Source organism: Phascolarctos cinereus, unplaced genomic scaffold, assembly GCF_003287225.1.
Source record: "Phascolarctos cinereus isolate Bilbo 61053 unplaced genomic scaffold, phaCin_HiC Scaffold_2;HRSCAF=192, whole genome shotgun sequence".
NCBI lineage: Eukaryota > Metazoa > Chordata > Mammalia > Diprotodontia > Phascolarctidae > Phascolarctos > Phascolarctos cinereus.
Window position 1 is genome coordinate 332,560,354 of NW_027555625.1, and position 14,591 is coordinate 332,574,944.

At 40.0% G+C, this 14,591-nt stretch overlaps 1 protein-coding gene across 2 annotated transcripts in view; it reads right to left on the reverse strand.

Annotated features, from left to right (window-relative positions):
* Nucleotides 1-8,937: 8,937 nt before the first annotated feature.
* FAF2 (Fas associated factor family member 2) overlaps nucleotides 8,938-14,591 on the reverse strand; it is a 96,795-nt gene continuing 91,141 nt past the window's right edge. For both annotated transcript variants that reach the window (XM_020998650.2, XM_020998649.2), the window contains exon 11: nucleotides 8,938-12,243. In XM_020998650.2, coding sequence (XP_020854309.1) covers nucleotides 12,061-12,243 — 183 coding nt within the window. In that variant the 3' untranslated portion in view covers nucleotides 8,938-12,060. The remainder of the gene's footprint in view (nucleotides 12,244-14,591) is intronic.

A 14,591-nucleotide genomic window follows, 5' to 3' on the forward strand; every position in this document is an offset into this window, starting at 1 on the left:
TTGTCTTGTCAAAAAAAAAAAAGACTAAATTGCAGGGGCAGCTATGTGATTCAGTGGATAGAGCACTGGCCCTGGAGTCAAGAGGACCTGAGTTCAAATCTGGCCTCAGACATATAACACTAGCTGTGTGACTCTGGGCAAGTCATTTAACCCCAACTGCCTCACATAAAAAAAAAAAAGACTAAATTGCAGCAAAGCTGCAGGCCTGAACTGACAGTTTCCTTATTTGGGAGTTACCTATTATCAGTGAAATCATACATTCGATTTCTGTCCCTATCCTAATTTAAGGAAAACAAACGTCCCAGCATTAGAGAACATAGGATGGAAAATTTTTGAATTTCAAATTTTATTTTAAAATATTTTGAAAAAGGATAGTTGGGGACAAAGGATTTGTTTGTGTTAATCCAACACTTTGTGGCAGAGAAGGCACTTGCCCCAGCTGACATGGGATAGGGTGGTTTCCTGAGTATAGGAGCTCAGATACCCAGCCAAAGGGCCAGGGTTACATTTTAAAAGGCACCTCACTCTCTTTGGCTTGAGTCTCCAGCCAGAAGGAAACTTTGGGAACTTCTCCACCCAATATCCCAGAAGGCTGCCTTCAGCCCTGTGGGCAGTAGCAATACTGGCTACGATGTATTATGAAAACAATTTTTTAAAAAGTCTGTGCGTAGTATGTATCCTGTAACATAGATTGTAGAACAAATACTGCAAAAAAAGGGAAGACGGGATGGGAGGGGGTGAGATAGGAGAGATCAGAGGGAAAGAAACAGAATAGGGGATAGAGAGGAGACAAGGTATAGGGTAAAGAGCAGAATAAGAAGGGAAAAGGAGAGGAGGGAAGAAGGCATGGGGAAAAGTAACTTAAAACATCTCACGGCAGTAACTAAAAGTCCTATGAGGTCCTACTGTAAGCATTGCCTAGGGCCCTGTACAAATCCAGCAGGAAGCTTATTTTCTGTGAGTTGGAGTCTGCCACATTGTATTCCACTGAATTCTCACCATCCCCACGTGTCTGTATTCCATAGTTGTCCTCTTAGATGCCTTCAGGAAACAGAGGTACCCTGGAGCTAGGTGGGGAGGCCTCAGAACACCATTCCTGATCCAGGCAGGGATGGGGGGGGGGTGGAGGCAGGGGAGCGCTCTTCATTGTGGCACCAAGACATCAAGACACCAAGACTTAGTGGACATGTTCACACACACACACACACACACACACACACCCCAGCCAGATGGAAGGTCTTTGGAGGACATAATCTCTCTCTTTGGCTGCTTAATATGGAAACAGAAAACATGGCCTCAAATCCAAGGTCATTTTGCAAACTTGCAGTGCAGCTTTGAGGAAAACTTTCCTTTTCTGTGACTCTGTTTACTCTCTATCAAATAAGGATATTAATCTAAATAACTCATATCTCTTTCAGTTTTGACATCAGATGACTCAAATCCTGCCTTCGAGACCCAGCAGTACCAACCTCTCTAGGCAATTGGGAAAGGAATCAAAGAACCTAAGAAGCCTAGCTTTGTTACTAACTGATTCTGTAAGCTTGAGCAAAACCATTTAAATCTTTCTAGTCCTCAAAAAGGGCTTGGACCAGATCTCTAAGGTCTCTCCTGTTCTAAATCCTATAACCTTACATCCCTCCCCACCCTACCTCACCCACCCCACCCTGATGACACGAGTCTGTGTCCAGTCTACAAATCCCTTTAAATCAAGCTGGACTAAGAGGTCAGGGTCAGAGTTCAGAATCTTCCTTCTCATATATGGGACAAAACCATAATTTAAGACCACCCAACTTCCCTTATTGCCATTCTGTCTTCATCAAATCACTTACAACAACTACTTTAAGAGACACTTATCATAACCTTAACTTTCTGCCAGACCCAAACTAGGAAGGAAATAGGAATAAACCTAGTCTCTTCCCTCTTTCTAGCAAAGGAGGACAGGGACCAAAATCACTATAATACAAAGTTGTATATAGCCAGATTTGGAGTAGGGAAGCTTGCCAGTCTTTCCCCATCCATTTGCCTACTCTATGGATTGTACATGGCTGCTCAGAATTATGGGAATTCCCTTCACCTCCATCCCCCAAATCTACAATTCTCCAATGTGGCAATGTTGATAGAAGCCAAATGGGGATTTAAGAAGAGGCTAAACAGTTAATGGAAAGGGACACATGGGCCCCCTACACATAACGGCAAAAATGAGTAACTCTTAAAGAAGTACTACTGAAGACTAGACATTCCCATGAGGCGAGAGAGTAAGCTGTAAGCATAAGAGATAAAACCAGATCAGGGTCTTTCATTAGCACACTCTTGGAGCTGGAAGGACAAGCATTTATTAAGCACCTACTATGTTCCAGGCACTGGAACATTTCATTTGATCTTTATAACAACTCTAAGAGGTAGATGCTATTATTATCCCTGTTTTACAGATGAGAAAACTGAGGCAAATAGAGATTAAGTGATTTGCCCAGGTCACACAACTAATGTCTGGACAGGTTTTAAACTCAGGTTTCCCTAAGTCAAGGCCCAGCACTCTACCCACTGCTCTGCTTAGCTGCCTCAAAGGAGGTCTGGAAGCACTTCCCTCCCTCTCAGAGGTGGGGAGCCTGCAGCCTCAAGGCCACATGTGGCCCTCTAGGTCCTCAAGTGTGGCCCTTTGACTGAATCCAAACTTCAATAAGGGGATTTGTTCTGTGAAGTTTGGATTCAGTCGAAGGGCCACACTTGAGGACCTAGAGGGCCACATGTGGCCTCGAGGCCACAGGTTCCCCACCCCTGCTCTAAAAGAAAGCACTACTTGTGGGGGAGCCAGACAGGGGCACCACTGGTGAACAGCAGTAGACGAGGACAAGGAGAATTCCAAATGGAGAAGCAACGATGGACTAAGGCAGGCCAACACAAGAAAATAAGGAGGATGTTGGGTACATCTGTTGGGAGCTTAGAACTGAAGGAAATGCTGAAGGAATCTCTATGGAAGACATACTAAGGTGCTGAGAGATTTGCAATGGGAGTTCCACCTATTGTGTGCTATAAGTGAAGAGGTTTACAAGTCTCTGGGGAGAGATGCTCACTGGTTGGTACAGTTCTATATATGGGTTCCAGTTCTAGCCCATACATAGGCTCAGTTTGTTTTAATCTGTAAATAAGCTTTCCTTCTATAAGCCTTGTGATTTGGGTACATTTAAGGGGAATTGGTGGCAGTACACTGGGTAGAGTCAAGAAGTTCTGAACCGAGGGGTGGCACATGATAGGTCTAGTGATTTTCAGACATGGCTGTGTTGATTTATTTTGCTCAATAGTATTTTTTTGTACCTCTATTGGAGGCAGGGCAAGAAAGTAATTTATGTCATTTGGAAGTAATGTTTAAAATAAAGTAGCAATAAAACATCTTTAAAAAAATAGTTTCATGGAAAGAAAATAAGATTCAAAAGGTAGGCTAAGAATTGATTCTTGAGGGCCTTAAATGCTAGGGTAAAGTATCTATACTTTATTCTGTAGACACTAAAGAAGGGGTTGTACCTCTTTTTTGTTTTGTTTTGTTTTGTTTTTAGGCAGTGGGGTTGAGTGACTTGCCCAGGGTCACACAGCTAGTAAGTGTTATGTGTCTGAGGCCGGATGTGAACTCAGGTCCTCCTGAATCCAGGGTTGGTGCTCTATCCACTGTGCCACCTAGCTGCCCTGAGTTGTACCTTTTTAAGCAGGGAAGTGGGCATGAACAGAGCTATGTATTACAAAATTGTCAAAATGTGCAGGAAGAATTGGAGGGGAAAACTGAAGAGAGACACTAACTAGCTGGGTTCAAATCCAGCCTCCTACCCTTGACAGTTACTAGCTCTGTGACGCCGGGGCAACTCCCTCGACCCCACTGTCTAGCAAAAAACAAAAACAAACAAAAAAAAGTAGGTTGGATGGAAGATAGGAAATTAGAGCTGGAAGGAACTTCAGTAATCTCATCTAACTGATATCTGAACAGAAATGTCCTCTACAACACTCCTAAACATCTCCAGTTGTAGGAAACTCACAACCTCTGAGGTAGTCCATGTCTAACTCATCTTCCACAATAGCAATTTAAATACTTATAAGACATGTGACCATGTGTGTGTCCTCCTTTTCAGTGAGTACCAAAGAAGCATAGAATGTTAGGACTGAAAGGGATGTTTGAGATCTTTAGATCATTATTTCTTCACCTTCCTGGAGTCTACAAGTCCCCAAAGAGGTTCCATCTTTATTTTCACTAACCTCTAAATGAAATTTATCATTTTCTTCAATTATGAATGTAGGCAACAATCTACAATAGTGTTAAGCAATACCAGTGACTTTGTCACCAATAGAAATTGTTTGCAGATATCTGGCAGCTAGGTGGCTCACTGGTTAAGACTGTTGGATTTGGAATAAGGAAACTTAGAGTTTGAATCCAGCATTAAACACTTATTAGTTGTGTGACCATGGGCAAACAATTTAACGTCTGAGCCTGTTTCCTCATCTATAAAACAAGGATAATAATAGCATCTACCTCCCAGTGTTGTTTTGAGGCAATGTTTTGCAAACTTTTAAGAGCTCTATGAATATCAGTCATTATCATATATTGAAATATTACATATGCTTATCATTACTTCAAAATTACTATATTAATTAAACCTGCTGCTAGATATATTATCACAATTAAAAAAAACTTTTGATAACTATTTCAACATAATTGCTTTCCTTTGTAATCTTGTGCATTTAATTTTATGCATTTATAAGTATTATTCTGAGAAGGGGTCTACAGGCTTCACCCAACTTCCAAAGGGGTTCAGGACACAAAAAGTGTTAAGAACTCTGATCTAGTCCAACATTTTTATTTTTTGGATGAGGAAACTGAGACCCAAAGAAATGAATTTGCCTGTCACGCCTATAGTAAATGGCAGATGACTAGAAAATTAACTGAGGTCCAGTGTTCCTTGCACCATACATATGGTCAGAGATGTACCTTTTAGTTTCCCTATCATCTTAACAGTCTCCTTTTCACATACTCTAGCTTTTCAAAGTTCTTCCCAGAATGTGTTCAGAACCAAACACAACACACTAGATGTGGTCTGAGCAGAACAGAGAACAGCGGGACTGTTTGGGATATTTTGTTTCTATTCATGCTGCCTAAGATGCCATTAGCTATTTTAACTGTCTTATCATACATTGACTCACAGAACTGGTCCACTAAAACTTGCAGGTCTTTTCCCACATGAATTATTGTCTAACATTTGTTCTGCTGATTTTTTTTAATTCCAAAGATGCAAAATTTTATTTCATAACTGATTTTGGAAAAGACTCCAAACTGCCTAGTTACTAGAAGCATCAATTGGTCCTTTCTGGAGCTGTTCCCTCTGTCTCAAACGACTTTTTCTCACTCTTTGGGCCATGTTAGCAACTTAATTTTAGGCTTGTAGTGGCTACAAGTAGGAGAGGTTCTCTTCCTACTCCCCTTACCCACCATCCATACAGGAATACCCAAGCCGTTTCATATATGGGAAAAAAAAGAAGCCTACTTCACAATACAGATACATTAGCTTATTACTTGTTTGCAGATATGTGGAGCTTCTATGGTTAGAATCTGGATTATAGCTCCTCTGTGCAGTTCAGCTATTAGGCAAAGTGCTAGGAACATAGCATAGTAGGAACATAGTAAACACCAATCTAATATCTTGATTAACAAATCTGGGAGCCAAATTCCTTTATAATGAACTAAGCTGTCCTTGTTTTTCCCCCTAAAATCAACAAGAAAAAAAATTTTTTTCTATTACAACCAAGAGGAGACCTTAGAAATCCGGTCCAAAACAAAATCTTATCTTATAAATCGGGAAACAGGGTGAAAAAGAGAAAGTAATTTGCCTGTGGTCACACTGCACATTAGTAGCTGTTGTCGGAACTTGTTCCAGAGCTTGGCAGCATACCCCAACTAAAATAAAACAATTTCCCAGCTGGCAGGTTGCTTTGAGATAAACTACACTAAGTCTTCTTACCCTGGGACTCATTATTTTTTTTCTTTTTTTGGTAACTGCATTTCAAAATAATTAGTTTCCTTTGTAATCCTAAGTATTTCATTTTACTCATTTACAAACATTAGCCAGACGGATCCAAAGACTTCACAGACTGTCAAAGTGATTCATGATAAAACAGGTTAAGAACCCCTGGTTGAGACCAATTCTCTTATTTTACAGAAGAAACAGGGCCCCTGAGAAGGGAAGTGATTCACATAAAGTCAAACAGTAAATCTGTGACTTCAAATGGGATTACAGTATCAAAGGAGACAATCCTAGGTTCAAAATCCACATGCCTCTGAAGAGTTGAGGTAAACTGATTTAGCCTGTAAATAAACTAGGCCATCTGCTATTTATTTCAGCTACTTGAATACTTTCTGCCTCTTTTCCTCTTCTCAAACTACTCCAGGGGCCATAAACAGCTGCTCTCTATTACCATGCACTGGAAGAAGCCATATATGGGACAGATTTCTCTTTTGCAAGTTCAGAATACCTCACTTAGAGGATGCTGACCAATGAAAGCTTGATGCCTGAATTGGGCAACGGCAAGCAGCTGATGCATTCAGGTGCTGTCAACAGGTGAAGAGTCGAGCCTGAAACTGCATAGACACGATAGTCCTTACTGATAAAGACGCTGTTGCTTTAAAAAGTGGTTAAGAGCTAGCGCATTGTACATCTATTGTTTAAATGCTAATTATCTGCATTTACCTCTAACTTCAATACTCAAAAGATGCATAATTTCATCAGTATAGTTACTACTGTTTTCACTCCTTAAAAGGCAGTGTTTCCTGAACTGCTACGGGCAAAGAGTTACCTGGCAGTAAACCTGGTGATGAGCCTTCTGCAATTAGGTAGACTATTTGACAGCCATTCCAGCTTCGTAGGACTTACCTTCCAGTGCTCTCTCTCTGTTGGTATAGGCTTCAAGCACCCAGGAACACCTTCTCTGCACAAGGAAATAAGATGAGTAGATAGAACTATTTTGGGACTCAAAAGTAAAATACATCGAGCACAGTAATAAGTAAAAATGAGACAACACCTATTTATTGGATACTATTACTTCCAATCTTCAAATATTTTTTTTTCTAACAGTTAACATACAAATATCCTCCCCTAAAGTTCTACTTCAATGTCTTATTGTGCCATGGAGGTAATTAAGTTGTTGAAGGCCATTCCAGTACAGTACAGTATGGTAGGTTCCACCACGATGAAAAGGCTTCAAGGAGCCTACCAAAGTACCAAATTACTAAACTGCAGAGAAGCTCATCACCAGAAGGCTGGCCATCAAGTAATGATTATTTTGCCACAGCAACTCAGCAAGTACCTTAGATGGCATGGATGTTATTTGTATCTGGATAGTAACCATCGTGATAAAATTATTGATAAAATGTGATAAAATTATAAATCTTTTCTGAGTATTGGGTAACAAAGATAGACGGTAAATGTTTAATCAGCATTATACTGCTTTTTTCTTTAAAAGTCTAATCAAGGGGCAGCTAGGTGGTACAGTGGATAAAGCTCTGGCCTTGGAATCTGGAGAACCGGTGTTCAAATCTGGCCTGACACACGACACTTACTAGCTGTGTGACCCTGAGCAAATTACTTAATCCCGATCGCCTCACCCCACTGAAAATAAAAATATCTAGTCAAGAGTTTTGTTTTTCTTCCTTAATCTCTGTCTGGACCTGTGTTACCATAACACCTGGTGGCAACCCAATTTTCAGGGGGAGCCAATCTGCCTACAGAAGTTTTCCCAAGGGGTACATGAATTTGAATAGGAAAAAACATCTTTATTTCACTAACTCTTGGTTTCCTCATAATCCTAAGTATTTTTACTTTAAGAGTTTTAAAACATAGGGGCTCAAAGGCTTCACATCAAAATGTCAAAGGGCTTCACAACCCAAGGCTAAGAAACTCTGCTCTAGAGAGCACACTTTGTAAATTAAACCCCATAAAGTGATATCAAACATTGAATCCTAAATGCCATCAATCATTAAATTGCTTTTACATTGGTTTAATAGTGTACAAGTATTTGACCTACTATAAACCAATCAATCACTTCCTGCTGGTAAATCTGAAGGGTAGTTGTTCTGATTTATACTAACAGAAAATATCAAAGTCCCAGGTCCTTCAATGTATAACGTATCAATGGGAAAAGTTAGTATGCAAATTTCTTGCACAAGGTCACTGGCATGAGAGGAAACACAAGGGTACCAGGTCAAGAAGAAAGTTTTCTAAGCATTTTCAGGAAGTCAAGGCAAGTGCCAAGAGTTTGGTCCTAGGCAGTGAATTCTCACCGAGATTACAACCAAGCTCATCTCAAAAAATCTCCCTCATAGGAACATGTTCTCATTCTAGCAGCAGACAGCACTCATTGATCATTGCAAGGAATAAAAACAGAGGGGTAGGGAAATGTGAGGTTCAGGTTTTAATTTGATATATGATAGGGGGAGTGAAGTTCAAATTTTCATTTGATATATGATAGGTGCTAACCTACACACAAATCCCATCTCATCAAAAGCTCATCAAAGAGAGAGAAATCATGTTCATTATTACTGGAAATGATTCAAGGAGCAGATGAAACTTTTTAAAGGCACTGTTTCAGTAGGGAATATCTTTCATAGTTTGTCATGGGATTCTGAGATGGAAGGCATGATATGAACTTATCTAAAATTCCCTCATTTGATAACAGAAGGAAAGTGAGGCACAGAAAGGGGAAATGATTTTCTAAAGGCCATCAGGATGGTAGAAGAGCTAAGATACAAACTCAGATACTCTGAATCCAAATCCAGGGGGTCTATCCACTATACCAGTCTGACAACTTCCATGCTACTGTCTAATCACCTCCTTCCCCCTTCCCCCAGAAGAACACATCTACCATTTCTCAGTCCCTTCCCTCCCAGACAGAAGGATCCATTGCTACTTGTGCACTTTGTTATAAAACATTTAATGTTAACCTACAATACAATGTAAACTTTATGAAAAAAATTTTAAGTACACTAGATTTATTCAGTAAATGACCACGTAACTATTCAGGTGCAGTATAGGTAGGGTCATTACATCCTTTCCAGGATAGGTTTCCCATTGCTGCATTCCTTACAAGTCTTTAATAATAATAATAAAAAAAAAGTGTAAAGTGGGGCCCCTTGTTTGAGCACAAGATGGCATCACTCTATTCCATTAATTCTGCATTTAGGGGTTTCAATCCCTGCTTGGTCACTTTCTGCAGCTTTTTCTTAGGCCTTGGCACCATTTGCAATTTTCATGATGACTGCTCAGTTGAAGAGTCCAAGTTCGTTTTACGGGTTCTTGCATTTGTTGGGTGTGGGTTTTTTTTTTTTAAGATTCTCCGCTGTCATCCGTCATTCTGACCAGGTTCAAACAAGGGGAGAGAATGAAAAATCTGCTGCAGATATTCTGCAGACATGGAAGGAAAGGCTTGGAGGGCTGAATGTTAGGTTACACAAATCCAACAGACTCCAATTCAGGTATCTTTGCTTGGTCATGTTCCAAAGGTGGTTCATCTGAATTGGCAACCTCAGAATTGGGAGTACTTTAGACCTCAATTGAACTTCATTCTCCCCGCCTCAGCTGCTGAGTGTGACTCTTGTGTAAACAACTGCTCAAAGATCCCAGAGATTATGTGGACACTGTTCAGCATTTTCTTGTTGGTTTCACTGAGCATTTCACCACCACCCCCATACCCTGAGTTCTACTTCAGTAATATAGTACTGGCATCAAGTGCAAAACTCAAGGGAAGAAGACTGTACCTAGAGACAGTACAAGAGTTGACCTCAATTAAGAAGCTGTTTGAAAAGGAAGGAGAATGGGGTTCAGGTAGTGTCCTTAAGCCAAAAGCAAAATAGGCAAGATGTTTTCAAAAGCAGTGACTCTAAATATCTTGGTCTCCAACCCAATCCCATTCACCCAATCACACAGTTATCAAAAAGTAAGAGAGACAGGAGGGGAGTAGTCTAAATCAAGTCAGAGGTTTAATAAAGAACTGGAAAAAAAATGACTGAAAAAAATGAGATTGAATGGGCTCCATCTCTGCATAACACTATACTCTGAAAAACATCAGAATTTATTAAGGTATTTACTAACCTTCCATGTCCTGCTAAGAGTATACCTGTATACTCCAAGCAGGGAGGTTGGCTCAGAATTAAATTGAAAATTATCTCCCATCTAGTCTGACACCAACAGACTTCATATAGGGTTGAATGAACTTAACTTTTGTTTCTAAAGTCACTGTGAAGAAAGCTTTTAAGATACATGTTTGTGGTTTGTTTGTTTTTTAATCCAGTCTTGAAATAGATGGAAATTAGGATGGAAAGTAATATAAGCCCAGGGAAAAATTTTAACTCTACAGAGTTGATGTATCAGATATGATTGCATATGCCAAAGCCAATGAGATATTCACAGAACTTCTGGTGACTCTTCAGTGGTCCCACACTCTGCCCCCACTGATGACATCCCTGATGAGAGGGATGAACTGAACACTGATAATATGGAGCATAAAATAGCTGCCTTAAATTAAAGTTAAATAAGAGATGCAGCCTCTGCAGTCTGTAGGTCCAACAAATTAAGTCCCATCTTGATCCGAATAACTTGGCCCCATAGTACATTGGGGCCTGCAGTCTCAGTAGGTTGCATCTCTACTCCCAATAGCCATTACTTTCACTACAGAACATTCTGGGGTTACTCATCAGCTCACACTGCTCTTAGTGCCCTAAATTAGATTCTCACTATTGTTAATTCAACCCGGGCTAGAGCTTCAGGTATGTAATACACAGCCTTTTAATCTCTGGTTCAAGGGCCCTATGACTTCAACACCACATTCGGGGACAAAAATGAAATTTCTTGCCTCAAGCAAGCATCTACAGGAGAAACACACATGCCTCCCACTTTAGGCATATAATTCCTGCCCAGGTTCCCTTCAAGGCCTTTATTTCTTTTGTACTTAAAAATAAAAATAAAGTTACACTGCAACACACATACACACAAACAGGGTAACTCCTGTTTCTCTGTAGGCTCAACCCTGTAACCGGAAATCTCTGGGGAGAAAAGAGTGGAGTAGAGAACGGGGTAGGAGAAAATAGGAGTGAGGATTCCTGTATGACAACAGGAAAGGAAAGCTAACATCCTTTGGTTCAGACTCCAAACTAACAATCTGACTGAGACCTCTACAAAAGCTACACTTGCGTGTAGTCATATTGTGTGTGGTATTACATAGACCCTGAGTGGGCTACAGAGTTCACCCACTGATTCATTCACACTCAACAGTGTATGCATGGGAGTGGGCTCTAAGTACAAGAATGTTGACTACAATAGCTTCTCTGGAGAGCCATGGAGGACAAGAGTGGGTATCAACACAAACCAACCCACAAAGCCTTTATTATACTATGTAGGCTAAGAAACCCAGGGCAAAAACGTATCTGGTAAAGATTGGCTCTTTAGCAAATACAATCAAGGGAAAAAATGTCAGCCCCATTCCTTTGGTCATTATAAAGCAACATAAAAAAAAAAAGATTTGTATATAGTGGGAAATTGAAGAAACACCTCAGTCTGTCCCTTCTCTTCTTTCAAGCTCCTCTCCATAGAGGCAAGAGGAGCAAATTCTTCAGTAGACATTGGGATATAGTTGGTTGTTGGTGGTTTTATTATTTTTCTATAAAAGCTATAAAGAATGAGAACAGGTGAGGGAGTGTCCCATCCCACCAAAAGGGTTATGGGTTGATCAGAAGAGGTATTCTCTCTTGTATCCCTCCCTGTGAATGGAAAGCAGGGGCTTGGTACACAGGCAGGAGGGAAGCAGTGGGATTGTAGAACAGACGCACTTGCTGGTTCCCTCTCTCATGAACCACACAGGTTGTGGTTGATACAGGCAGCATGGTTTCTGATCCCCAGTCCCCCCACCCCTGCCCTCTTAGGATGCAGCAGTCTTTTAAAAAAAATATTGTATTATAATAATAATATGAATTTCTCTTTTTTTTTTTCATTTTGTTTTCTTTTGGGGATAGAGGGAGCGGGGCTGAGGGCAAAAGCGTCAATCGTCTGTGAGGTCCTGAACAAAAAGCACTTCCGTGTGGCTGAGTCCAGCCTCCTGCAGTGTGGGGGGATTGGGCCACTCCTCTGAGGGAAGGCAGGGCAGCACCCGTCGGGGGAAGTTGGCTTCAATCTGAAACTTCTCTGGGCTTTCTTTCAAGGAGAACAAGAAGTCATGGATTACCTGCAATAATTACAAGGAAAAAGGGAGGGAGATGAGAGAGAAGCAAGGATTACTTTCTTTCATTTATTCAAGAGAACACGTAGCAAACTAATTACTCTGAAATAGAAAGGTCTTTCAGTTACGATTTCAAAATATGAAACATCCTCAGGACCCTGTGTCCTAACTATGGTCACAACATGACACTAGACTTCCAAGTCTTTCAAGACAACTTTATGGGAAACTTACCAAGATAGAACATTATTTATATAACTGCTGACAGTAAAATGCTCTTCTTCTGACAGGTGCCCTCAATATTTTTGGATTTATATACTGGTCAATATGGAGAGTCTCACAGATGGATGAAACTATAATTGGAGCTTCATCCTGAGAGAAGATTTTGATTGGTACTGGCTCTGGAAAGTGTTAAAATGTAAACCAAGTGAGTATGCACCTCTACTAGTCTTAATGCCATTTCCTTGATATGAGAACACAAAAATATGCAAACTTATGTATGTGTACACTGAACTCAAAATTTTTCTAATAATAACTTTTACACGCATTTATATGGCATAATAAAAGGTTTATAATAAAGTACTTTCCTCAATAATCTCATGAGGTAGATAATATTAAGGTTGTCACTTTACAGATGAGGAAAGTTAATCCTTGAAATTAATGGACTATTTTAAAAAAAAATTTTTTTTTTTTTTTGCTTAGGCAGTTGGGGTTAAGTGACTTGCCCCGGGTCACACAGCTAGTAAGTGTCCAGTATCTGAGGCCGGATATGAACTCAGGTCCTCCTGACTCCAGGGCTGGTGCTCCACCACCTAGCTGCCCCTTTGGACTTTTTCAGAGATTGTCCATCTCTGAAGTGGTGGAACCAACACCTGAATTCAGGTCTAGTGACTCCAAGGCCAGCATTCCCTTCACTAAGCCAGGCTATCTTGTTAAATGGAGAACCAAAAGCAAGTGTTATGATAAAGCAAAGCAATTCTCCTTAATGCCAAAGATGAGAGACACATCTTTTATTAATTTCTCCAAACCTTTCTGTATTTTTTTTTGCATTTTTTACTTGCATCTCCCCTGAAGTAATAATTATTATTATAGCTCACATTTCTAAACCGTTTTAAAACCTGCAAACGGCCTTTCTCACAACAAGAATGTGAGAGGTAGGTAAAGCTCTTGTTATTCTTACTTTGCAGATGAAGAACTAAGGTTCAAAGAAAAGAAGTTATTTATCCATGGATATTCAGCTAGTGACTGTTAGTGCTGAGATTCAAACCCAGGTCCCAAGCCTCCACCTCTTTCAGTACACCACACTGTACTGGAAAGAAGTTCTATAAGGCTACCTGCCTGTGTTTAAGTAAGACTTGTCTTTTCTTAGCTAACTTTCTTCTTGCAAGTTGCAAGTTTGGTATCCGACGGATTAGTGAACAAATCTACACTTGTATTCCTCTTATTCATACTACTATTTTATAGACTTTTGTCATACTTATGCTTTCCTTCTCTATCCAGAATGAAAAATACTGGTTTTTAATCTGTCTTCAAGTGGCAGCTTCTATACCAACCTTAATCATTCTGGACATCTTTTTCTGTACATTACCTATTTCCATCATATTCTTAAAAGTGCAAAAACTAAAACTGCACATGGAATTCCAGATGCTAACAAGCTACTGTTTTGTACAGAGAGATAACAAAGTTTTCTTTCTAATATTCCTATTAATGACACCTACAATATGCTGGTTTTCTATCTTCAGGGAAAAGTATTAAGGCAGGCTTCCAGAATACTTTTCTGGTTAAAATTGAGGATTTAAAGTACTTTGTCTTATAATAATTTGGGTTATTTTTTTCCCAAATGCATTTACCTAATGGTCTTCTGCCCCTTGTCTGCCTACTGACATAAGCTTGATAGCCTTTACAACAGCTCAAACTATAGACATGGCCTTCATTATCCCTTAAAGTTTAACCTCCAAGGCATTCTTGAAGATGTCACCATGCATTCTCTCTTTCAGATTATAGAAGGTGAGTACACAGGTGTTCTATCCAGTTAGCCAAGTTCTATTAAGCAAGAATTGTAAATAAGACAGAATGTATGTGGCAAGGGTGGAGCTTTTGCTCTAACTGTAGAAAGAAAGTCTCTGTGTTAATATCCTTACCTGTCAAATGAGCTGGAGAAGGAAATGGCAAACCACTCTAGAGTCTATGCCAAGAAAACCCCAAATGAGGTCATGGAGAGTCAGATATGACTGAAACAACTCAACAACAATATTGTGAAGATAAGGGTCAAAATATGAAGAGTCAAAAAGGAGAGTCGTCATGCTAATGGAGATAGCAGGAGCCCAGGTTTAGAGACTGGGTTGAGTACTGGATTC